This window comes from Micropterus salmoides, unplaced genomic scaffold (assembly GCF_014851395.1).
Source record: "Micropterus salmoides isolate LMB-PRFRI ecotype aquatic unplaced genomic scaffold, ASM1485139v1 Ms_hic_scaffold_4296, whole genome shotgun sequence".
Taxonomy (NCBI): Eukaryota; Metazoa; Chordata; class Actinopteri; order Centrarchiformes; family Centrarchidae; genus Micropterus; species Micropterus salmoides.
In genome coordinates, this window is record NW_024043702.1 from 1 (window position 1) to 24,729 (window position 24,729).

Genomic DNA, 24,729 nt, shown 5'->3' on the forward strand with positions numbered 1-24,729 from the left:
CAAACGGTGGTATGTTTTCAGACACTGGCCTGAGAATACCCTCTGCAGCCATCTTCTCTGCTGCTAGCCAGCCAGCTGGGGCACTGTTTCCAGTCCTCCACAGAGGAGAGACTCCTATCCCACCACGCCCTGCGAGAAACTTCTTCTTCGTGGCATCTCTGGTAGTAGTCATGAAGGCAGGCAGCTACTGTCCACACTAACCAAAAAATATGCAGCATTGCTTTGTGCCATCACCCTTTTTGTTGTCCGCTTATTATCTTAGTGGAAATTTACTGAGTGGCAGGTTTGAGCTGAACTTGACTCGGCAGAGAGCACAAATGCATGGAATTAAATCTAATATTAGGCAATTAGGAGCTCAGGCCAAAACTGACCAAATGGCGACACCTGCTGATCACACCGTCTCATTTACTCAATGTACCCTTTTGTTAGTTTAAAACAGTGGTTGTCATTTCACACCTTTAAACTCACACAAATTAGACCACATATCCCCATTTGATAAGATTTTGTCCCATTGTCCCCCATCCGATAGGATTTTGGCTGTTAGATGTTTTATTACAGAAAGCGTTTGAAACCCATGACCAAAGCAATCATTAATTCTGTCATTATGTTGCTTATTGACTGATTTAACGTAAATAAGTACCTCCAGCTGTCAGGCAAGATACTGAACCCCGAACTGCCCCCGATGGCTGTTCTGTGTATGAATGTTAGTTTCTGTTTGAGGACTTGGGCTCAGACTGTGAATGGGTAAATGCAATGTAGTGTAGAAAGGTGCTATACAAATACAGAGCATTTACATTTACATAGTGGACTACAAACTACAACATTTCCCTCTGAAATGTAATGAAGTAGAATAAACAATGTACATCTAGATTGTAGTTAAGTACAGTAGTTCTACAACCGACGATGAACCTGAACCTTCATGGTTTGAAGTTTAGTAGGGCTGAATACGTTTCAGCCCTGATATAAATGCTTTGAGTTATAAGTTGTTGATCATGATTCAGATAAAAAAAACTGTGATCAAGCAAGACTTAAGACTATTACTTGTCAACAGTCAAACACATTAGGATGCAGTAGTTGATGCTTTTTAATACAAAAACACAAAAGAAAGAGTATTCCTTAAAATAAAACAGATGAAAGTGTAATTAAAGAGAGGTGCTAAAGTCAAAGAAGCCTTTTGCTTTTCAGATGAGATAATGTATCATAACACATACCCATGTAAAGCAGGCTGGGAATTGTCCTGAAGTCACTACCATGCAAATATTATGCTGACGTCAACAGTATTCCGACACTGATGCTGAGGTCATCTTATCATCAAAAAACCTTTCCCTTAACAAACTCTGCTAAATGCCTGCTGACATCAAGCTGTTAACCCCCTGTTCATAGTACAGCTGCCTCAAATGTCCATGATGCCAAAGCTATGACGTGTACCAGACTAATGTTACAGTGTAAAAGTAGTCCTGGCACGGAGACAAGACACTTTTTGTGCCGGTTCATTCTTAGAATCCTGTAAACTGATGAAATGAGCAGTGGCAGATGATCTTGCAATTTTGGAACCAAGCTGTTCCTTCAGGTAGTGCTGTAGGACTTCATGTTTCCCTGCTCCATCTTCCCAGAACTTGAGAAGAATGTCACTGTAGCCTTGCTCTCTTCTCAGGAGGTGGTTTGCTTGGAGGAGCTGGAGCGGAGGACTTTGTGGATGGTTCCCTCTCCTCTTGTTTTACAGCTTCTGTGGGGGGTTCAGGCTCTTTCTTCACCTCAACTGCAATAGAAGAGCATGCAATAAGGGGAAAACTCATGGATTCTCATGGACATGTGGATATTGGGCTACAATCACATCTTCAACAAAATCTGAACAAAATCTGAAATATAGATGTCTTATCTAAAGTGTCTGAATGTAAAGACAATATTATAGCAGTGTAATACTATTACCATACATGCTAAATAAAAATGCAAAATCAGGGAAAGACAGAATTGGAAGGAATGAACATAATTTCACTTACAGACCCATGTTAAGCACTCATGTCCACAGACTGACAATATTTATAATGTAACATCAGGATCTGAATGATCAGATAACTAACTATGAAAATATCTTACCTGGAATAGGCTTCTCACCAGGCTTAGGCTGAAATTGTGGAAAGAAAAATAATATTTTTTAGATCCAATTACATTAACATGTTAACAAGAAATTATTTTTATGACAGGAAAAAATAGGAAAAAATAAAATGACACAATTACAACTGCTTTTATTTAGTGCAACATGTACCTGGTAGAATGTTGGTGGAAACTTGGACCTGAGGTCCAAAAGGAGTGTGTCAACACGGTGCCTCTGAAACAGTGAACTCGGTTCCTCTTTCTTCTTAGACTTGGGCTTGGCTTTTTCTGTAATAAGAGTTTTGTTAATTAGCTTTTGCCAAAATCATATTAAACTTGAACTCATTATTATAAACATTCTGGGATCTCAGGGCACCATAGCTCTGGATCTTGTAGCATTCACTGTTTGCTGTTTTTAAGATTGATGATCTTGTTACAGGACCTATTCCAGAGTACCACCTAAATGTCTAAACTGTACATTTAAATGAAACGCCAAACCCTAACCTCTCTCCTCCTGGTCCTTGAAGTGCCACCAGTATCCTTTGGATGGGTGATAGCGGCAGTATGACATGGCCTCATCAAAAGCAGACTGGATTCCATGAACAGCAGAAAGCTACAAAAGATTTACAAAACCTTTATTAAACCCACATATCAAAATACCCCATTAACAGCCTTTATAATACACAGTTCCAAGTGAATTTTATGATTTGGGATCATACTATAAATTCTCACCGCTCTGGAGCTGATAACTGTTCCCAGGTCTGGGGCCTGATACACCACTCCTGCTATGATGTAGTAGTCAGCCATGGGAGTAACTGGTGGATGAAAACATACAGTAGAAGTGGCATTGGCAAACATTTTTGTTAACATGTTTTTGTGACAGTAATGAGTGTAATATCATGCAATCACAAATCTAACTACTGGAATTTAAATAAAATAACTCTTTCAGTTTGAAATACTATGAGTGTTTTGTTAGCTATGACTACTTTTATGCAGCTGGATAATAATGCACGCTGTACACTGACTGACCAGTATGCCACAATTAAATTATATAAAATTCAATCAGATGCTAACACTGCTCACCTTGTGTTGGTGACTGCCTCTGTTGTTTACGGATTATATAAAGAATTGGCTCCTGAGCATGAAGAAGAATGTACTCCACTCCCACCATCTGACTGAAAATTAGACAGACACAATGTTTGCTTTTATTTGTGCAAATGTCACTCAAAACTATGAATTTGCAGCCATGTACTTAGAACATATATATGATCTTTAAAACAAAACAAATATTAATAACTACTATATCTTTATGTTTTAGTTGGTTCTGTTTATGTGTAAGCTCCACATGTTATTTCATATCCATAAATCTTACAATGACTTCAGTATACATTTTGAGCTGATGCTGCTCTTAGTTTAATGTGTCACTTAAATTCTTTAGTTTTCAATGTCTTTATTTTTCCAACTATTTTCCAAGTATCACCAGACCACACTGTGTAAGATAAACTTACTTCAGATGTTCCAAAGTAAGCCGCTGCATCTTCACTACCTCGTTATTACAGGTTCGGTCATAGAAGGGGTTGCTTCTCTCAGAGAAGTAGTCCAGTACATTTCCAGGGTTAAGAATTGGTACCCAGCCGCTGTCCACCCAGGATATCCCAAGTAGGTTGTCTGCAAATTGAACAAAATGTACCTAATGTCTGAGATTTTAGTACACGCTTTTCAGGCACTAATGTCATACACATCATCACAGCCTCAGGTAATGTAGGGCTCTTCAATTTGGACTTTGCTATCAGGATAGTGAGACCTCAGTAAGCATCTAAAGCTAAACACTCTAACATGATATTCAGACCATTTCTTTAACTTCTTTTGATATAGTTGGGTCTTGAGGGTTTTTTAAAAATGTTTTTTGTTTTGTGAATATTTGGACAAGTGTGTTATGTGTGTGTTGCTTATGACAGAACAAAATCAAGTCAAATCAAATCTTGCTTTGCATTTAAATGTTTCCTAATATCTTGTATTTGTTGTTGGTTTAAAGTATTGCAGTGTTAAACTAGTATTAACATCAGTATAAATAAAGCATGTTACAAATGGTAGTGCCATTTGTAACAAGATTTTTCCATCCACATATCAGAACGGCTGAGTGCTGCAATTATTGACCATTAGTTAACACCACTTAGTAATCACGGTACCAACAAACTACAGAAAGTTAAGTAACGTTAGCAGTTAGCGTAACGTTACAGTAACTTAGCTCTCAGTGGGATATTACTTAAGGTTAACGTTAAATAAATCGGATGTTTGTATAAAGTTACTCAAATCCTGATCTACCAGCAACGTTACATGCATATATAAGTGATCTATGATTTGCTTCTTTATAAGCTAATCTACAAAACAAAACGGACAACTCTGGAAGCCAGCCAGCATTAGCAAAGTTAGCCGACATGCTCATCAAAGCAGAGGAGATGCTAATTGTTGCTAACGTTAGCTTCTAGCACTAACAAATATACGTGGAACCTGCCACCAGCAAATCTACACAGCAGCTCCATCTCAATGGTCCAAACACAACACGTAAATTGTTGACTTATTAAATATCAATACAGTGAGGGGAAAAAACAAATAATAAAACGCCGATGTAGCTACCTCTGAAATCCACCGCAGCCATGATGTAAACAGTCTCACAAATACCACGTATTCACTATGCTTCACGTCGTAGTTTGATGACGTAGTCTTAAGCAATGTAAATTGGAATAAACGGTCTAAATAAATAAAAGAGAAAACGTGTATAAAAAGAGACACTATTTTCTTTATTTTTATCTTACAGTTATATTATTATATTAGTCTTTTTTACTTCCATTGGCTATACATGGAAACATAAATCAAATTCAATATAGCCTAGGCTATTATTAATCTAAACTATATGGCCAATATTGTATCCTTTCATTTCATACAAACCATTGTATTGTATTAGCCTACAGAGTTGTAGTTTGTGCGTCTTTCTTGACAACAACTGTAGGCCTACATATGGCTAGATCCAAATTAAAGGCACATGATGTTGCAAACTAGCATCATTTTGAGCATTACGCAACCAGTCATATTTACTAGCTTTCATGGTTTATGGTGTTTATTTATGATCAGCTAGATTTGCTCCAGAGAGCTTAAATTCCAAAGGCACACCCAGACAGCTGAGTACATTGCCCTGTGAATGTGACAGAACAGATGGCTTGGAGCATGGTGAACCCAAGCTTACACACACCCAGTGCTGTTGGTGAAGTGGCAGTCAAAATGAGAGGTTCTTTTGTCAGGGCAAAAGGGATGACCGTATTCATCACCTAGCTGCCTGCTTTCCCCCCTTCATAATAAAGGCTCACAACACTATTACCCTACATAAACCCCGGTTTGAATGACATCATAGCCTGTCATTAGGGACTGTAGCCTGTGATGAGTCTGTCCAAAGTGGCTGCGCAGAATGCGACCCTCAGAGAGAACAGCAGGCTGCAGGCTGCTCGGGCGAGAGACGACATGCTGGATTAGCTTTATCTGATTCATCTGACAACATTCCTCCAACTGAAGATAAGAGCGAGAGACTGAAAGGGTAAGATAGGCTATTTAGTTTAAGAAGGCCGAAATATTGTATAATTATACTCTCCAATTCAAAAAAAGTATAGATGTGTTTTATTTGGCTAGTATAATTAACACAAATTTATAAAACATGAAAGGTAATAAACACAAAATAGGCATATATTGAGGTCTATGGAGGCAGGGCTATTCCGATGAAAATATCTAGAATAAAACAATCACTCTTCTGTCAATTCAAAACAAATAAGGCCGGCTAAATTATGTAATTTCCCTCTGTGAATAAAACATCATTCAGCAAAGAAACACTGTCAGTGAAGTCTGGGCATAAATAAAAGTGTGTCCACTTTGCAAACAAACTGATAATGAAATTATCTCAAGATAAACTGATGATGAAATCAACCTCTGCTCTTCCTGCTGGATGACTCCCATGGGACCACTGGTCTTGTATTTAATGACCAATAGGCTCGTCGGAGGAGAAAAATACGAGAACAGGCGGACAACAGAGGAGCGCGCATCGCGCAGGGTTGCGCACAGAGAAGACGTAGCTGCGACACTGGCGAGGCGAAGACACGAGTATGGCCGAGAAGATGGAGTGAAAGAGGCTCAATTTCCCATCCAATTTACTACCGGGCGCCAGGGCAGCGATAATCAAATAACGTCGAAATGAGCGTGATCAAGGCTGGGCACGACGGCAGGGTGGAGGGTGGCAGAGGCAGCCATACCGACAACGGCGGCGGCTCCCCGAGGCTCCAGCAGTGCGCTCAGCCTCCCAACAGCAGCAGCCGGACCAAAGATGCCAGATACCAGCAGCTCCAGCAGCAGAGGCATCATGGTGGGTCGTTGCTGAAACAACCATCCCACAACGAGCCAGCCGACGTCGTGAGACGAGCGCTGGACTTCAAGAGCCAAGGCACCCAGTGCTACAAGGACAAGAAGTACCGAGAGGCGATTGGCAAGTATCACCGCGCTCTGCTGGAGATTAAGGGGCTGTGCAGAGTGCTGGGGGATCCGGATACCAGCTCCAAGCCTCCGTCTCCCCTCCTGCCGACCATCAGCAAGTCCACTCTGACAGATGAGCAGAAGGGGGCCATGGAGAATGCAGAGCTGGAGTGTTACAACAGCTTGGCCGGTGAGAGACGTTTCCTCACACATTTTACACAGACACACACACACACACACACTATACTTATCTGTTCTGAGAAAGATTCTGGGAATACTCCAGAGCTCATGAATGATTCATTCAGAGTATGAGTCATTCTCAGGCTTACCCCACTATCTGCCTCACTTTCATTTGGATATTCACTGAATATTGATGGTATATTTATTCACCCCTTGGCAAATTCTGTCATTATATTAGTTATATATAAAAGAATTAACCAAAGAATCCATCACATCATGGTACCTGGCATGACACATATTAGTACTTCTGCTGTATTTTGTAATTCAAACATTGGCTCATGCAATGTTATCAGGAACTTTTTCAAGCCTTCCTTTTTCTCTTCTCCCGCTAGCCTGCCTGTTGCAAATGGAGCTGGTGAACTATGAACGAGTGAAGGAATACTGTCTGAAAGTGCTTCACAAGGAAGGAAAAAACTTCAAAGCTCTGTACCGATCCGGTGTGGCTTATTACCACCTAGGAGACTTCCAGAAGGCTCTGTACTACCTGAAGGAGTCACACAAACAGGAACCATCAGGTCAGCACTGAGCTCCAATACTGTCTCAATGGTCCTATTGATCACACTGCGGTGTGTCTGTTTTCACCCAAGAACCCCCATTTTTTATCCAGATCATTTCCCATTTGATTTGGTTTGTTGAAAGGAATCACATCTGTTTGTCCTATTATGTCAATATCTTTGTGTTGATTAATTGATTAATTGCAAGTAAAATTACTCTAATGACTTATATTTGGGCATTTACAATCAGCCATGAATTGAATTCTTGTTTTTGGACAGTGGTGGAGATTAACAGTACATTAACTCAAGTCCTGTAGGCCTACGTAAGTAGAATTTTTAGGTAGGTCAACTTGTACTTTAGTATTTCCATTTTCTGCCACTTTCTACTTTCACTTCATTATATTTCAGAGGGAAATACTGTTTTTTTACTTTACTAAATTTATTTACTGGTAAGGTGCATAGTCAACCAAAAAAAGTGATGCACTTTCATAGACTAAGTTGCCTAGTAGTATATACAGTAGTTAAAATTAAGTCCACCTAGACCAACATTAAAATGCTGGTTACAGATTAACGCATGAGCAATAATAATCCAGTAATAAAATATATAATAATACAACTTTGACAGGAGCCATTCTGTTGCATAATGATTTTACTTTCAATACTTTAACCACATTTAGCTAATAATACGTTTATACTTTAACATAATGCTTTTGTAATGCAGTAGGCTAGTTTTATGTTGTTGCTGCTCCATATTTAAGTGGGACTGCCTCAAACAAAAATGTATGCCATCAGAATAATCCATTAAGAATTCCACATTGTGGCTTTAATAAAAAAACAACATTTAAATAAGATGACAATGGTTGTCAGTTGCAGCCCTATTGCATACCTGTGCGTTATACCAGTGTTAAAAGCCTTGGAGCAAGTGAGTATAAATGCTCAATGAGGCAGGTGGAAGACCCAGGTGCTCCACTCAGAGACAGTCAGGTTTACTGTGTTAATGATTCAAAGCTGGTTTTATTTTTATAAAAAGTGATCATTCAAGATAGACAACGAAAAAAAGGTAAGGGAGGAAGGTGAAAAGTCCAAAACGGCAGATAAGGGGTCCTAACAGACAACCACAAAATGGTAACTAGAAGGCTAGATGCTGAGACCGAATGCATTCTAGGCTCTTTTCCCAGCAGCCATTTGACTTGTCGTGGTAGTGAAATCAGAGGTGTTACTAATAACACTAACAATGGCTCTGTTCTATTCAAGTGTCTCAGTAAAACATGACAGTGTGACAGTGAGCTAGCACGCACAATACCACGACCCTGAAACTGCAGCAGCTAAATGGAATTCAGCCGTTATTAATTTTATTATTCAAATATATAATATATAATATTCAGATAATCGGTGTGTTTGACTTCATGCGGCGCAGCACTGACTTAATGTGATGCATGCTGGACTTAAAATGAGGCATGTTGGTTTGAAATTGTGTCCGACTTTCGCCGGCGCTGAAAAACGTCACCATGACATTGAAACCTCACGGGGCAACGCGGCCTGCAGGTGCCGAGTCCGGCAGCCGCAGTTGCTTTTCTACAGCTGCACCAAATTGGAACCGCACTATTGCTTGGTCTCGCGACATTTTTCTTTGCAAATGCCGCAAGATCAGTCATTGATCTCAGCTGACAGTAAGCTCATGCAGGTAGAATGTGTCCGACTTGATGGCATCGTTTTTAAACCCCACCCCTGCAGTCACCCGCAGCTCACGTTAGACTATCAACTCAGCGAAAGTCAGCCGCAGTCATCTCGAACGCACCTATTGTGCGACCATTGGCAGAAGTGTGTATCACGCCCCTGTGTGCTTGTACCATATAGCGCTACTAGTGGCCAAAAACAGCATAGGGTACCTTTAATGTTTATAGATTCTTTTTCTACTGTAACATAATGGAGAGAGAAATTAAAGTAGCTCTAATTTTCTGGGGACCTTGGAACCGAAGCTATGAGAAACACAGCACACAATAGTTTTATTTCAAGTGGTTCATCTCTTTGCATTGAGTACTTTGTTGTTGTCATATACAGTAAATGTACAATAACTGCAGACTTTCAAGTTTTCCTTGATTATTAACAATTGTTTGCCAAAGTCTCTCCTGTAATACCCTTTTAAAATGCAGGATAAACTAAAAAAATGCATCGTGTGTTCTATCTGGAAATATGTTTACTCTATATATAATATTTCCAAAAACTACTTCCTGTGGCCACTTTACAAGGTCTCTGTGTTCAGTTTAGTTGGAAGATTTATGAGCATATTGATGAACCATTTCCTGCCTGTGCAGGAAATAAGTCAGCCTTTTCCTGTCTTTGTTTTCCAGACACCAATGTCATCCGCTACATCCAGCTGACAGAGATGAAGATTCGCCGGAATGCCCAAAGGGATAAGAAAGAGGCGACATAAGCACTCGCTGTCTGGTGACTTCTCACCTGTCATAAATTTCAGCCCTACTGTGTGCCACCCAGACCTTACACACCATGAGGCAGAGGTCTTGGTGTGAAACGCTATTTGTTTGCTTTTGCCTTGCACAGCATCCGGTTGCCAGTTATGTGATTGAACTTGATCATTGTGTGCTTGAAGCATTTATTTTGATTAATTGTACCAGATACTGAGTTTCTGTGTCCAAACCGCCAAATGTATCTATTATGAATCCATCCCAAGTATTTTTTAACCACTACAAACTGATGCACTGCCAGTCCAAACATTGCACATACAGGCCAACACTTGTGATAGAGAGAGGATCAGCGAGGTTCATAGAGTGAATCCAGCATGTCTGCAGGGGAGTGTAACAGGAAATTTTTAGCACGTGCCCTCGCACAAGATGTCATTTGAATGGCATGGAGTAAATGAGTAACAACCACCTACACATTTGTCACCAAACTTTGATTTTGAAAGTACAACAAAAGATCAAGATTTTTTATACTCTCGATTATATCTGAAGTAAAGGTGCTTTCAATAGGTAGGTTTCTAACTCAAAATGCTAAGCAAGGACATCAAGAGCACATAGTTGCTAATTGCAGTATGAATTTAAGAGACATATCACAAAATGTAAATATGCTACTTTATAGAAATCATGAAGAATTTAATGGAGAGGCAAGTTGTTTGTGTTTATTAATGCCAAAACAAAGCACTTCATTCACAGCATTTTCTGTATCAACAAGTACTGTGTGTTTATTGTAAAGGTATGCGTGTATTAAATGTGTCTGTTGATTGAAGTACTTTTTTTGTGATGCAGCAGTGGATTTTCCTTCAGTTTTTTCATTTTCCTCATATGTTCCTCATAAGCTAAAACAGATCTATGGAAAAATGCTGATGAAAGCACATGTTTAAATAAATAAGTAAACCAAAGCTGATTTAAATTATTTTTTATTACCTTTTCATCTTGGTAGGTACCATGGTGAGGCTTGGGTTATAAGGGTCATAAAGTAAAGGTACTGGAGGCAGAAAATCATCCACACAGGCTATTATTTAAAACTGGAAGGATCCATTCGAATTTAATAATTTAAAACTGCAATAAATAATGTTTTGGCCTCTCCTGGGCCAGATAGAGCAACATTAGCATTCATATGGAGTTGTGTTACTGCCTAACTGATGAGTCCAATAGTCAGTCTCCTTTTACCTTGGTTTTCGATCTCCACTAAGTCCTGCAGGATATATGAGGATCTCTAGCTGCTAAATGCTTCTCTGTGTTTAAAAGCTAAGCTAACTGTCTGTCTGCTTTTTGGTACTCTGTAGCCCAATTTTTTGCCTCTCATGTGTTAGCATTAGCTAGATTCAAGTCACAATGGTAATGTTAACCACTATCAATTTCTCAGAAAGGAATTTACCTGGCAATGGTTAAAAAACCTAGAAGGTTGTTTAATATGACTCTTCTAATCATCTGGATGGAAACATTTTCTCTCTGCTTCTCAATAAAAAAGATTTTTACCCAAATTGGACTGTTTCCTCATCCAAACAAAGATGGCCGCTAGTTGGTTACCTTTATAGGAAACAGAAAAACGGTTTAAAAAACTTTTTTTAAGTGTCTTTGGGGATTCTGGAAATACCTTTAGAATTATGGTAAATACAAGGTTTTTCAAACATGACCAGGTTATTCTTTGGGTTAATGCTAATACATACAGTTAGAACTGTTGCTTGTCTTCATTAACTCCTGAGGGAAATATGAGGTTCTTTAGCTGCTAAATGTTTACCAGCTAAGTCTGTCTGCTGATTGGAGCCATGTAGATCCATCACCATGAACGACCCCTTTCACATAACAAACTCATTTCATCTATTGTAATTATGAAAAATAGATTACAGGCGCTTTTATAACCATTTATATTCAATGAGGAAACACAATATTATGAAAGAAATGGTGAATCATTAGGATTGTTTTGCTATGATTTTACTCAAATCAGTGTGTTACAGTGCAAATACAAGTCAGTCATTTATAGTACTATTCCCAACCTGAACAATGTCCATCAGCAACAGTAAGATCAGCTTATTCGTGGTAACATTACAGACAGATAATGACAGCTTGGCTACACCTCAGAGGGAGAGCTTTGTTTCAACTAGCACCCTTAGTTGAAATACTGAATTTGTACATTGAGCATGATCACATTCTGCACAGTCCTCAGAGAAGAAGCATTCACATTTACACGGACATTGGGTCACACTTGCAATAAAGACAGATCAAAGGTTAGGGAATGCTATCATCCAGGCTTAGAAGTCGCTTTACATTTGAAAATGAATTGAGATAGACAGGCATTAAGAGTCAGATAGTGTTTTTAAAATAACTGAAAATGAATAAGTTTTCGTTTTTTACCTGATAGTTTGACAGTTGATGAGTAGGATTATCATTTCAGAGAGCACCAGTAACCTTGCACCAACTGAGATTCCCCTAATACAGTGAATTTGTCAAGCAGGTTAAAAAAACAGTATAAATTATTTTAAATTAATATGTAACCCCAGTCTGGTGCAGACAAACTAAAGTAAAATGTAGAAACAAGAACTAACCAATGTGCACATCCCATGTTTACATGCGTTTAGCTCAGTTAACTTTTTTGACTGTTGGATATGGGGCTGCAGCTAATGATGATGTTCATAATTGATTAATTTGTTTATTATTTTATCTATTCTATAAAATAAAATAAAAACCACTCCAATTTCATAAAGCCCAATATTGCCATCACATTGCTTGTCTTCCCAGGACAACAGTCCAAAACCTCCCAAAATTCTGTTTACTATCAGGTAAGATATAGAAAAGCAGCAAATTCTCACAACTGAGATACTGAAACTAGGGAATGTTTGGTATTTCTACTTGGTAAATTACTTAAACAATTAATTGGTTATCAAATATTAATTAAAATTTATAATTGTGCCAGCTTAGTTCTTTAGTTTGATTGGAATTACTTGCAACCTTGTTAAAAAAAAACGGCAGCAAAAAAACTAAAAACAACCTGAAGATAAAATGCATGAAACAGACAAATGAATATGAAGCAAAAAACATGTAGCTGCATTTTCTTGGAAGCCACATTTAACATTCATGGATGTCATTAACAAGTGTCAAAAATGAAGGCAAATACAATGCATTACAAAAATAAACCATCAAATAAATTAATCAATAAATAAAATTAAATAAATCATTACAAATGTAAATAATTGGGAATAAAGTTCCACATGCCACCAGGGCCTGCTTCACCTGTGTGCCATTCAACACTCACATGCAGTTTGTCACATACATAATCAAAAACACACTTTACATCCCTCATCTTCTCTTGATCAACAATTTATGAGGCAGACAATTTACAGATTACAAATACAATGTTCCCTTTTTAATTTGGAAAAATGTTTCTCAACTGGTGGATCGGGATCCAAACAAGCTGCTCTGACAGGGTCACAAATAAAGAATGAACTCAATAGGGAATTAATGAGTTCTTTGATATATTTGGTTGTGACTTCTGGACAGTGTTTCGGTCCCTATTCGAACCCAAGCAGTAGTGACATTCTTCTTTATAGTACAGTCATTGTAATGACAATGTTTCAAGACTGCGGGTTGCTAATGGAAAGAAGTGCTTATATTATACAACAGCATTCCCTTGTCCCTGGGATGGTGCTCTGTACAAGGTGATTGGTGATGACAGGTGCTCAGCCACTAACAAAGCATAGTGAATAATACAGGAGGTCAAATAACACAATGCTTTTACTGACGAATTACAAATAATCAGAGACAACGTTTTTTGACAATGGCAAAAACCTGAAGCTTTACATTCATGATGCTTTCCGAAAGTGCACTTCATTAAATGCACAATCTTGAACTCAGGCTTGAAATTAATAAAAGTATGTAAAGCTCTGTGAAACTGTCAATGACATTCTGCTACAAAGCACTTAATCAGTTTATTCCCAAATAAATGAAAACGTTTACATCATGGATGACAAATGTGAGAGAAATCAAGAAAATGGTTATTCTGTCCCAATAATGCATTAACAACCAGACCTGGGTCAAATATTTTTTTTCAAATACTTTTCAGGGTTTGCTTCAGTAGTTTTAGATGCCAATTTATCACAAATGGCAATACAACAAACTCCAGAAAGATCAAATATTCATAGTAAATGTCTTCTGGTGATTTAGTCACAATATTGTAGATGGGGAAAGGTGAACCGCCCACATTATGCACTGATTAAAGCTAGAAACAGATTCATTTTGAAAGTACCAAGACCTGTAACAAATCAAAGGCTAACAGCAGGGACAATCCCCTCCTGGTGTTGGATTGGTAAAGGGCTGGGGTTGTATGCACATGGGGTTGAGTTAGGACCAGAATCCAGGTCTGTAGCGGTAAGGTGAGTCTTTGGGAAAGCTGATCTCTGGTCTGCAGAGTGGGACTGTTCCATCCCGGCATTGTCCCTCATCCAGCTGATCCAACAGGTTTTCCTTCCTTCGGGGGGAGTAGGGCGTTGGGGCCTCCATGGGGGTGGGCAGCACCACCAGGTCTCTACCAAACTCTACAGTTGGAGGAGTCTCTGTGCTGGAGGTGTGGGCGGGGGACTCGCTGTTCCCCAGGTTTTGTCCGTTTCCCCTGGGCCTCACTTCCGCCCAAAACACTTCAGAGCGTGCCCGTGGTGAAGGCCGAGGTCGAGCCACAAAGTCAAGGGTTTTGGGGCGTTCAGGAGCACAACGACGACGGGGAGTTGGTGGGAACACAACATTTGGATCTGGGAGCCGGGGGACTTCAGGACAGTCTTCTTTTAAACCCCTGAAGCCCCCTGTTGTGGTAAAGAGGGAAAGAAAGTAAAGAGTAAATCCAACAACATATTTCCAGAAATGTATTGGGTTAGACAAATATTTTAGTTGCATATTTTCAGGCCAATATTGTTAATTTATTAAACATCAGGTGTCAGCCAATAAATGGAATAGATCTACATATGTGACACTGTAAAACACTTCAATAACATTTTGGTTTTCCATGATGGTTTCAATGCTGTTTCAATGTGTTATCACACTGACAGAAATAATATTTTGTAAAATAACAAGACTAAAAGTCTACAGCCAAAGTAGCAGCTCTGTGAGGCTGTAGTTGGGCACAGCTATGAGCTGATGAGCTAAATGTTGCTGCAACATCCTCACAGCTAACATTCAGATGTTAGCAGATATGTTTACCACTAAGGTCACTAGTGTGGCGTAAAATACATTTTTAGAATTAAATGGTCAATTATGAGGGAAATTAATATAATTTAACAAACTAAAAAAACGTCTGTCAGTCCTCAAAAACACATTGTGGCAAAAACTCAAAATCCTATGACTGTACGTCTAGTTGAAATTGAAGAAGACACAAGACTTTACCCGTGTTCTCTAATGCTGTTCTTTCTGGCAGTGGTTCCAGATTATTAGGAGGGCAGCTCTTTTTGATGGCCCCGTCCGATGGTGTTCGACGCAAGCTACGCGAGGAACTTGGGGCGCAGGGTACATGTGTGGGTGTGAGAGATTGGCGGGGGTTACGCTTGAAGCTCTCAAGGTGGGTGTTGACCAGCGGGTTGAATGGGGCTTGGATAGCCTGATGGTGTGTGACAGGAGGCTGTGCGGGCGGTGAGGAGGGGCGGTAGACCAACAAGTCCTCGCTGTCAGAGCGCAGCAATGAGCGGGTGGAGTTGCAGTCAGACACTGATGATAAGGACAGCAGCGTGTAAGAGGGTGGCAAGCCTCGCTCGGGCAGCGAAGGTGCTGTGGGTTTCAGTGGGCTTTCCCGTCGGAACAGTCTGCGAGTCTGGGGGCTGGTGCTCCGCCTCTGGCCCCCTGTTCTGTGGAAGAAACCCTCCCATCGTGATTTGATGCTCTCCTCTGGTTGGGACAAAGTTAGCAGGTTGCAGCCTAGTCCTACGGCTGCCAGCAGAGCTCCACAGCCCAAAAGGACCAGCTCAGACCGCCGGCCCCCACCGGGGCTCTTCCTGCATGGTGGTGTTCCTGGAACCTGGCCGCTGGGGCAGTACTCATCTCCATTACCGTCAGTAGCAGCACCACCCGTGTGGCCCTCTTTCTGGAAGGGGATGCAGAGGTAGGACTGACCAGGAGCTACTCCTGGCTCAGTAGTGAAGCAGCAGTCTTCATTTTCTAAACACACAATCGTTCGCGTTATTATCAAGTTGGTTTTCTTGAAAAAAAAAAATATATGTAGGCTACACTGAAGCATCCATAAAAAACAGAAGTAGATATATTCAAAGGCATATTATTATTATTATTATGTATTATTGCGTGGAGTTATATATGCCAGACAAAATAGACCTAATAGGCTGGTGCTGCTTACCCATCTCCACAAGGCTTGGCACTCCAGGCACTGCTGGACTGTGTCTCGGGGATCTGCGAAGGTTTGGGGCGCTGCAAGACCGCTGCCTGCTGCCTTCTTGGGGAGGCTTCACACTGACAGTTAAAAAGGATAAAGACAGAAATGATGAAAAATCTGATTTTGTTTCATAAAAAAAGACACTGTTTTGAGGTGTTTGTTGGTCCCCTTACGTGGCATCAGCACTGTGCTCCCTGTATGGGCCACACCCGCGGGATCTGCCCTTTTTCCTGGATCCCTTCCTCTCACCCTCCTCGTCATCCTGCTGAAAACCTGTGTTGCGACCCCAGGCTGCACATCCCTCCCCTGGAGTCACTGCAAAAGGAGAAATTTTAAACAGAATACATCAGCACACATCAGGGAAGACATCAGGGAAGCTTATGATGAGTAATAATTGAACTGAGAAAACCAAGTGAATTTAGACATCCTTTTTTTAAATTAAAAATTTTTTAAATAGAAGTTTCTTATGGTTCTTACGTTGGATGGCTCTCAAGCGGGGTAGAATAGGTGGACTGGTCTGAGGACTGGAACCGCTGCTGAGCAAACTCCTTCGCCGATCAGTATGTGAAGGAGAAGCCTGCACTGTGATTTTGTGCTGAAAATCTATATTAAGGTTTCAAAAAACATGTATTAACTTGCAAGAAAAACTTTAAATTAGAAATAAGAAAAGCTAATAAAACACTAAACATTTAAAGCTGCTATCTCCAATGCAGGATAGTCATAACAACAATATCAGAAAGTAATAAGACAGAAAAGTTAAACATGAATAACACCTGCTCAAAAATAGTATTAATATTGTTTTTTCCCCTTTAACAGCGCACATTAAAGCTTGGCTAGGCAACGTTGGAGACACTACAAAGTATCCAACCAAAAAATCCCAACCACTCCCCTCAGGTCTCCCTCCAAAGCCACTTCCCCAAAACACATATTCATGTGCAGTGTATGCGTGCAGGCAGACAAGCAGACGCGCAGGTCGACCGGCAGGTACTGTCTACATTTTTAATTTATGCGTTTTTACAGATGCAAGTTTCTTAATTAGGTTAGAAGCTGTTTTAGGGTGGACGGAAAGCTCATCAAATTAAGTGAATTGTTGGGACAAGAACTTGACCACACATGAGACAGACAAGATCAAGAGCAACCATACCCTCCTTAAAGGCTTGGAAACATAACAAGCTGAAATATCACAGTATTTTTGGAACATTTCCTTGATATTTATCATTTAACAATATTTAATATGGGTGTTGAAGTTCAGTTCAAGGGTGGGTGTAATATATTTATGAGAAACAATTATTAGTAATGTAAAGTTGATGTCCAAGTAGGTAGTGGCCTCTAGTTTAAGTCTATAAAATTGTACAGTATCAACAATATCTAATAGACCCTTTAAGATCCAAAATTCCAGATGATATCTTGTCTTATATCACAATATTCCAACTCGAACTGCGAATCAATTTGCAAACTTGTGCATACTGTTGACACACGGCAGCAGTGCGTTTGCAGTACCTGAAGGCAAGCTGATTCTGTTCCCATCCTTGAGTTTAAGGCGGTTGCGGCGGAACTTGCCCTGCCTGCTCTCCACGTGAGGCTTTTCCTGGTAGAGCTGGTGAATGATGATGTTGAGCTCCCGCTCCAGGATGTGGATCTCCCGCTCGGCTAGTTCTTGCTCACGCCTCCTCAACGCCTCCTCCTGGCATTTCTGCTGCAGTGCCGCTTGGGTCAGCTCCTCCTCCCACGATCGCAGCTCCTGAAGGAACAAAAACAAGAGGTGTAGGAAAAACTGATGCAACAGCTGCATTGTACTCCCAACCTTAAACTTGATAATGCAAATCGATTCTTATATGTCTGTCATTAGAAAAGAGCCTGAGGTTTAATTGCATATGTTTACATAGATTCAGACTTGATTACAGAAATAAGACCTCTTATCTTTACCTTCTCCTTGGTCCTCAGTTGATCAAACATTTCCTGAATCTCCAGTTTCCAGTCATCCTGCAGAGAGTGGAAGGACTCTGCTGGCATCTCAAAAAAGCCAGACTCCTCAATGGCCGTCAGCTGGTCCAGAATAGTTGTGAACTGTGGCCGGGAGTGAGAGTCTGTGCTCCAGCAGTCTGTGGCAAAAGATGAAAAACAGTGGAAAAACCTGGCCAATTTTTCCTCAGCAAAAATTATTTTTGGCCCTGGTTCCAGAAAGTAATAATATATTCTGTTTATTTGATGCTTCTCTGTTATATTACAGAGGCTATTCTTGCTGCTATCGAAAACACACAAGAATCTTGTGGCTACTCATCACATTTTTAATAATAAATGTTCAATGGTATCTTTATGGCACAGAAACCGACACTTCTGCAATAACTATATGATTATTTCCATCCAATCTGGAGGCTAATGCTTCGTTTTGAGCAGAAAATTTTTTTTTTCTCTTACCCTCCATAAGACGTGCAAAGGGTTCAGGACAGGTGGAGGGAATGGGCAAAGCCAGTTTATTCATTGCCACCCCGTAAGCCACTGCAAGACCATCGATCCCTCGAAATGGAACTTCTCCTGTCAGCAGCTCCCACATCAGCACGCCATAACTTTATAAAAAAAAAGAGAAAGAAAAACATAGAAAATAGGTGCTTAATGAATCTGTAAATAATCATATTTTGCACTCATAAAAACCATGGTGAGACAGAAAAGTTCCGATTAGTGCAGCGGCTGACAGATCCACACAACTAATGCCAAAACCACACATGATGAACTGTGAGTAAATGACCAGCAACAAATAAAATACAAAACAAACAGGAATGACTGAGTTTTATGATCCTTTATAGTTACCTAGTGGGTGTCTTTTTGTTACAAATTCACTAACCCAGTTCTAGTAAATGTGAGCAACTTAACATGAGGCAGGGATCAAATAATACCTGGAAATACTGTTACTTCAAACAACAAGCCATTAAATGATTTAGGATTTTTATTTGATCAGGTTTTGTTCTAAACTAGCACAGAAGCATTGATTAGGGAGACACAGTAATTCCCCTCCATGGTCAACACTCCTTAGGACATTTGACTTCCTATCATTACTGTTATAATGCATGCTGCCTTCTCTTGGCTCTCTCACTGATCACACTTCCCATTTTAGAGGGAAATCCCACATTTAGTCAGGAACATCTGAGCTAGACAGCAAATGCCACTGCACGTGTAAGGACAACAACAGATTGTCAGAGAAGAAAAAAAGAGAGTAGTGGCACACGGCATTGAAGCAAGAAAAGGAGCATTGAAATTAGATATTTACACATATGCTAGGTCATCTTTGCTTTTGTGGTCTTAAAATAGGATGATCCATATTCTTTGGTTTAAAGCTGCCAAACATCATGAGGTTCATACACAGAGCAAACGCTAATTGGCTCCAGTGTTCTTAACTTGTCTAAAGCAGGTTTAACCTGAAACTAATGGTTATTTACATTATTGATTAATCTACAGATTATTCTCTGATTTAATCCATGAATCGTTAAGTCTATAAAATGGTCAGAATATATACATCACAGAGCCCATGGCTATGTCTTCAATTGCTTGTTTAGTACAGTAATAAACAGCAAAGCAATAAATCCTACATTTGAGAAATAAAACCATTTTTGTCATTTTCAAATATGACTTCATATCATCTATTTTGATTTTGATCATCTTTTCATGTGTACTTGTAGTAATCACAGTGATTAAATGATGGTCACCCTGAATTTTAAGTATATGGGTACATCTCTGCAGTCACGAGGGTTATCTCTGCAGAAGTATTTTTTACATGTTGACCTAAAAATGATATTTAGTAAAAAATTGTTATTGGTGAATCCTTTGCACCACTATGGACATTTGCATATTTTTTACTGCAGTGCGTACAAAATCATAATCTTTTGACTATACATTACTATATCACACTACATTGTATCAGACTGTGTTAAGTTAATGTTAAATCTTTTAAATAAAAGAGACAAATTGGATGACTTTCTGTTCAGCACCAGTACATAAACCTAATGCTGAATGTGTATTTATAGTTATATGTGCTCTTTAGCTTCATCTAGATTTGTACCCACCTCGTAATTCACAACGTCTGCCAGTCTGTGCTTTGTTACTATGGCAACTGCTGCCAGAGCTGAACTTTTTCTTGTGCATGGTGGATAAACTGATTCTCTTTCTGGCTCCCTTTCCAGACCACTTCTACAACCTGGTGCAGTTTGTTTGCTGCATAAACCACCTTCCTCTGCCCACCTCCAAATGTCGCTACCCTTGGAGAACGTGGACGAGCGGATGACTTCGGGAGCCATCCAGGCGTAGGTGCCAGCGGCGCTCATCTTGGTGGTGCGGTGCCACTCTCGAGCCAGTCCAAAGTCTGTGATCTTCAGAGTCTTGTTGCTGAGGTCTTCCATCTCAATCCTCTCAAGGATTAGGACTGGAGTGGCAGGCAATGGTGGAGCGGGATGTGATGAGGGGATTTCAGTTGGAGGATGGGGAGGAGGTTGGAGGATGTTGGATGGGGTACATGCAGATTGGTGGGGGTTGACAGTAAAGTAAAAGTTTTCAGATAATCATCACCAGGATTGTAATGTTGGGAGGGGCAGCAGGAGGAGGATCAGGCCCACCACAAAACACAATACATGTGGAAACGCATAAATTGGACACATGGTGGATGAACAAAACAGGGTGCGGTTGGAAGGGAGGCCATGATGAAAGGATTAGGAGGATAAAAGCAGAATAGAGAGAGAACAGACACAGAAACCAAGAAACCGTGAGCCACTACAACAGAGGGAAACAGAGATGAAAAACGCTGACAATGCTAATGATCTCACTGCTTATTTTTATACAACAGAACATCTACTACAAACAAATACTACCATTAAACTACAAAAATAGATTGTTACAACACGCCCATTTGCTCTGATAGGCTTTAAAAAAAACACATTTCCAACACGCACACGCAAAGTAGCGCTCCTCCTAACCACATGCTCGCTCTCACTCATTCAGTTCCACAGTGCCTGGCCATCTGCTGTGGCTGTGCCCAGTGGAGAGGGTGTGTCTGCAGGCTGCGGTGCACATCAAGTGCTCCTTCATCTGCTGCTCGTGTGGCTCTAATGCTACAGAGGCAATTTCCGAAGAAACTAAATCCAAACATGTGGCAAAAGTAAATCCTGCTTCTGTGTAGCTCAAGAGGCAGAACATGAAACAAACACAGCTGATTCCCCCAGAGGCCTATCATGCCCCAAATGTATGCACTCACCGTAATGCAGAGTGCTTTAGATAAGAGCAGCTACTAAATGGCGCGTGATGTGAAACGGAGGCAGCTGAGATAGTTGAAAGGTTTAAGGTACAAAAAAAACCTGTTGGATTAATTGATTAGGACTGCTAAATGACAAATTACTGAGTGTCTTACAAATAAAAAATATAATAACTTTAGTGTTTGGTGGTATCACACAAATTTTGTTTTTGAAACATGAATTACAGTAAAATTTCCCACGCAAAAGCAGGCATATGATGTGATCGTGTACAGAGTACACCTCACCACCACTGTTTCACAGTATGAAACACCAAAATAGATTAGGTGCATAGTAAAGTAACAAGACTGTCTATAGCCAGGCTAGCTGCTCTGTGATTTAACAAGCTCATTTTTATGTTTTCCATGTTCCCCCTTTTAGTTTAGCATGTAGGCATGCTAACATTTGCTATATAACACTAAACACAAAATACACCTTCATACAAGGTTTTGACCTGATGTTGCTAGATGCAAAATTAGGGGATCACCAAAGTTATTACAAGAGATCCTGTGGGTGAATGCATGTACCTGTAAGTCAAGTAGCCCAGTTGTTAAGGCATTTCACTCAAAACCACAAATATCAACCTCATGATGGTGCTAGAGGGAAATTCAGTAGATCATCAAAGTGTTTAAGAAACATCCTCTGGGCATCTGTCCAACATTTAATGGCAATCCATGCAGTAGTTGAAATATTTCACCCTGGACCAAAGTGGCGACCAGCCGACTGACTGACTAACCAACTTTGTCACGCCTAGAACCACTAGCGCTAGCATGGCTAAAAATGAAATGTTTAGTGGTAAGTTCTTGTTTATGAGTGTTTTAAAAAAATGACGCAGAGATGCAAGAAAGAAATCTTTACTACTAACTATGGCTGTGACACCAACCACTTCACTACCACTGGTGCGTCATAGTGCAGCTCTCAGTGTAACCACTTATAAGACTAGACGTTGTCAACTCATTAATTTTGACCCCACAAGGACACACGTAACATGGAAATGGAGTTATGGGAGATTTCTTAAACTGATGCAAATCAAATAGATGTGAAATATGTACTGATTTAATTCTATATAATGCACAAAGAACTCCCACTTTGCTCTAGAAAATATAAAGGATGACATGTTTAAAATCATATAAAAACCTGAGAGCTCTCTTACTTCTTAGAACTTAGACACTTGCACATGCAGTTTTAAAATAGTTTGGCATGCTGCGTTGTCCTGTACTGCTCCTGTACTGTGATGAGAGCATGGGTTATCCCCACAGAGCCCAGGATGGCAACTAGTTAGACTGACTTAACACTTTAAAGCAGCCTATTGGAAGTGAAACGCCTGAGCTGATCACCAGAGAACTGGCCAATGGCAGGCAAGAAGCTGGTTATACGTATTGTTGGAGCCTCCAATAGCGAGGCTGGGGCTGAGCATTTGGGCAAATCCTCAGTAATAGGCTTGGGATTTAGGGGATCCAGTTGGGTGAAATGCAAGATTACAACTGCTCCACAAACATATATGCAGACTCCTTTTGCTTTCAGCTGTCATTTCTGAACAGTGATTATTATCACTACAAATCATCAATGTGATTAGCATAGACTAAACATGGCGTTGATGCATTTCATATTATATTTGAAAGTGCATTAAGTGAGTGTTTTATTGTTCCACGGCCAAAATGTAATACATCTGTGGAGGTTTGATAAGGTCACTGATCAATGCCATTGAGAAAGTCACTTTTCCCTGGCTTTAAAAAAAATGAATGGTCTGGTCTGTATTTGGTTTGAAAACAATGTTTCCTCTTGCATTTCTCTACTGAAAAATACTCTTTTAAAAGAACATTACATCTTTAGTTTTTCCAAAAACCTCTTGATTCCCCATAGAGTTGATAAGAGTTAACCCCCAAATGATGCAAAAATCACACTAAAGACACCACGGACTAGGGCTGTAAATAATTATTATTAATGTTGATCAATCGGTTTATTGCTTACCCTATAATGGCCATCAGAGGTTTCTGGGGAAAAAAACAGTGGTGTTTCAAAATTGCTTGCTCCTGTCTGACTAAAAACCCAGAATACATCTACAATATTAATCAGAAAAACTATTTTGACAACTGATTTATCCTTTAAGACATTGCTCAAGAAGAAATGTTAAACAGCTTCTCAAATGTGAGGATTTACCATTTATTCTCTGTTTTTATATGATTTGAAATTAAAATCTTTTGCACTGTTGGTCAGTCAAAACCAGCAATGTAAAGACATTATCTTGGGCTTTAGAAAAGTGTAGTGGACATGTTTTCTTCAAATTTTCCTTTTGTTGAAGAAATCCTGCAAATAATCACCAAATGAATTGATAATAAAAACAATTGTTAGTTGCAGCCCTACATGTAATTCACATTCATATTTACAAAATTCATTTTTGGAGAACTTCACAAAACAAACCCAGGTAATGACAACAGAGAGGGAATCTTACTGTTGCTGGACTTGAGGTCCCGGTGAATAATGGGGACAATAGCCTGACTGTGGAGGTAGTGCATGCCCCGGGCAATCTGCACGGCCCAATCCACCAGGGTGCACGGGGGGATGCGTTTTCCTGCGAGGGCCCGGTTGAGGGGGCCGCCCCGGGCGTACTCCATGACCAGGCACAGGTTGGGCTCCAGCAGACACACCCCGAGCAGAGCCATGATGTTGGGGTGATTGAGCATGGCGAAAAGTTTTGCCTCCTGACGGACACTCTCCAGAGTCTGCTCTATGTCCTCGTCAAGGTCCCGTCGTGCTGCCTTCACAGCCACCTCTGAGCCCCGCCACACTGCACGGTAGACTTTTCCAAAACCACCCACCCCGATGATTTCCTCCAGGGTCAGCTCTGAGAAATCAATCTCCAGGACTGTGGTGGAAAAGAGGACAAAGGTGAGAATAAGAGGCAGACAAAGATAGAAAAACCCAAAACAATTACAATCTCCTGACACAATACTGATCTTCATGCACACACCCTTTCAAAGACGTTAAAGGTCAGTGTCAGCCCACCTGGAACTGGTAAAGATTCACTGTTTGACAGGGCAAATGCTTGCTAACAATGATCTGAAAACCAGGTCATTGAGTTGAAGGATGCTTTCACTAAGCCACCCTGCTGCCCCAAATACTGTACAGGATCTGGTGGAAGTATCCCTCCTGCTATTACACAAGGGTGAGCATCTGTCCTTAAATCTGGCTGGGATGTTAGGAGAATGAAGGAAAAAAGAAAAGGAGGATGGAAAAGAAGATGATTCTTTCCACTTAGTGTTTAGATTAAA

General features: G+C 40.2%; 3 protein-coding genes across 3 annotated transcripts; 1 reads left to right on the forward strand and 2 right to left on the reverse strand.

Moving 5' to 3' along the window:
• Window positions 1-1,061: 1,061 nt before the first annotated feature.
• On the reverse strand, window positions 1,062-4,790 carry med6 (mediator complex subunit 6). Its single transcript, XM_038698372.1, has 8 exons — window positions 4,732-4,790; window positions 3,603-3,762; window positions 3,178-3,269; window positions 2,827-2,909; window positions 2,599-2,707; window positions 2,267-2,382; window positions 2,098-2,125; window positions 1,062-1,759 (listed from the first exon to the last, which is right to left on the reverse strand). The coding sequence occupies exons 1-8, from the start codon at window positions 4,751-4,753 to the stop codon at window positions 1,629-1,631; spliced, it is 741 nt and encodes a 246-aa protein (XP_038554300.1). The 5' UTR covers window positions 4,754-4,790; the 3' UTR covers window positions 1,062-1,628.
• Window positions 4,791-5,564: 774 nt separating this feature from the next.
• Window positions 5,565-10,719, forward strand: LOC119887742 (tetratricopeptide repeat protein 9A). The gene is made up of 4 exons (XM_038698373.1): window positions 5,565-5,683; window positions 6,130-6,796; window positions 7,179-7,361; window positions 9,692-10,719. Exons 2-4 carry the CDS (start codon window positions 6,331-6,333, stop codon window positions 9,772-9,774), a joined length of 732 nt encoding a protein of 243 aa, XP_038554301.1. The 5' UTR covers window positions 5,565-5,683; window positions 6,130-6,330; the 3' UTR covers window positions 9,775-10,719.
• A 1,028-nt stretch (window positions 10,720-11,747) lies between these two features.
• Window positions 11,748-24,323, reverse strand: map3k9 (mitogen-activated protein kinase kinase kinase 9; the record flags this gene model as incomplete). The annotated part of the gene is given in 10 exon segments (XM_038698374.1): window positions 11,748-14,613; window positions 15,191-15,955; window positions 16,149-16,261; window positions 16,358-16,499; window positions 16,662-16,787; window positions 17,685-17,925; window positions 18,111-18,286; window positions 18,603-18,751; window positions 20,418-20,598; window positions 23,910-24,323. Coding segments are annotated over 10 exon segments (2,762 nt in total), but the record flags the coding sequence as incomplete, so codon positions are not given.
• Window positions 24,324-24,729: the final 406 nt, after the last annotated feature.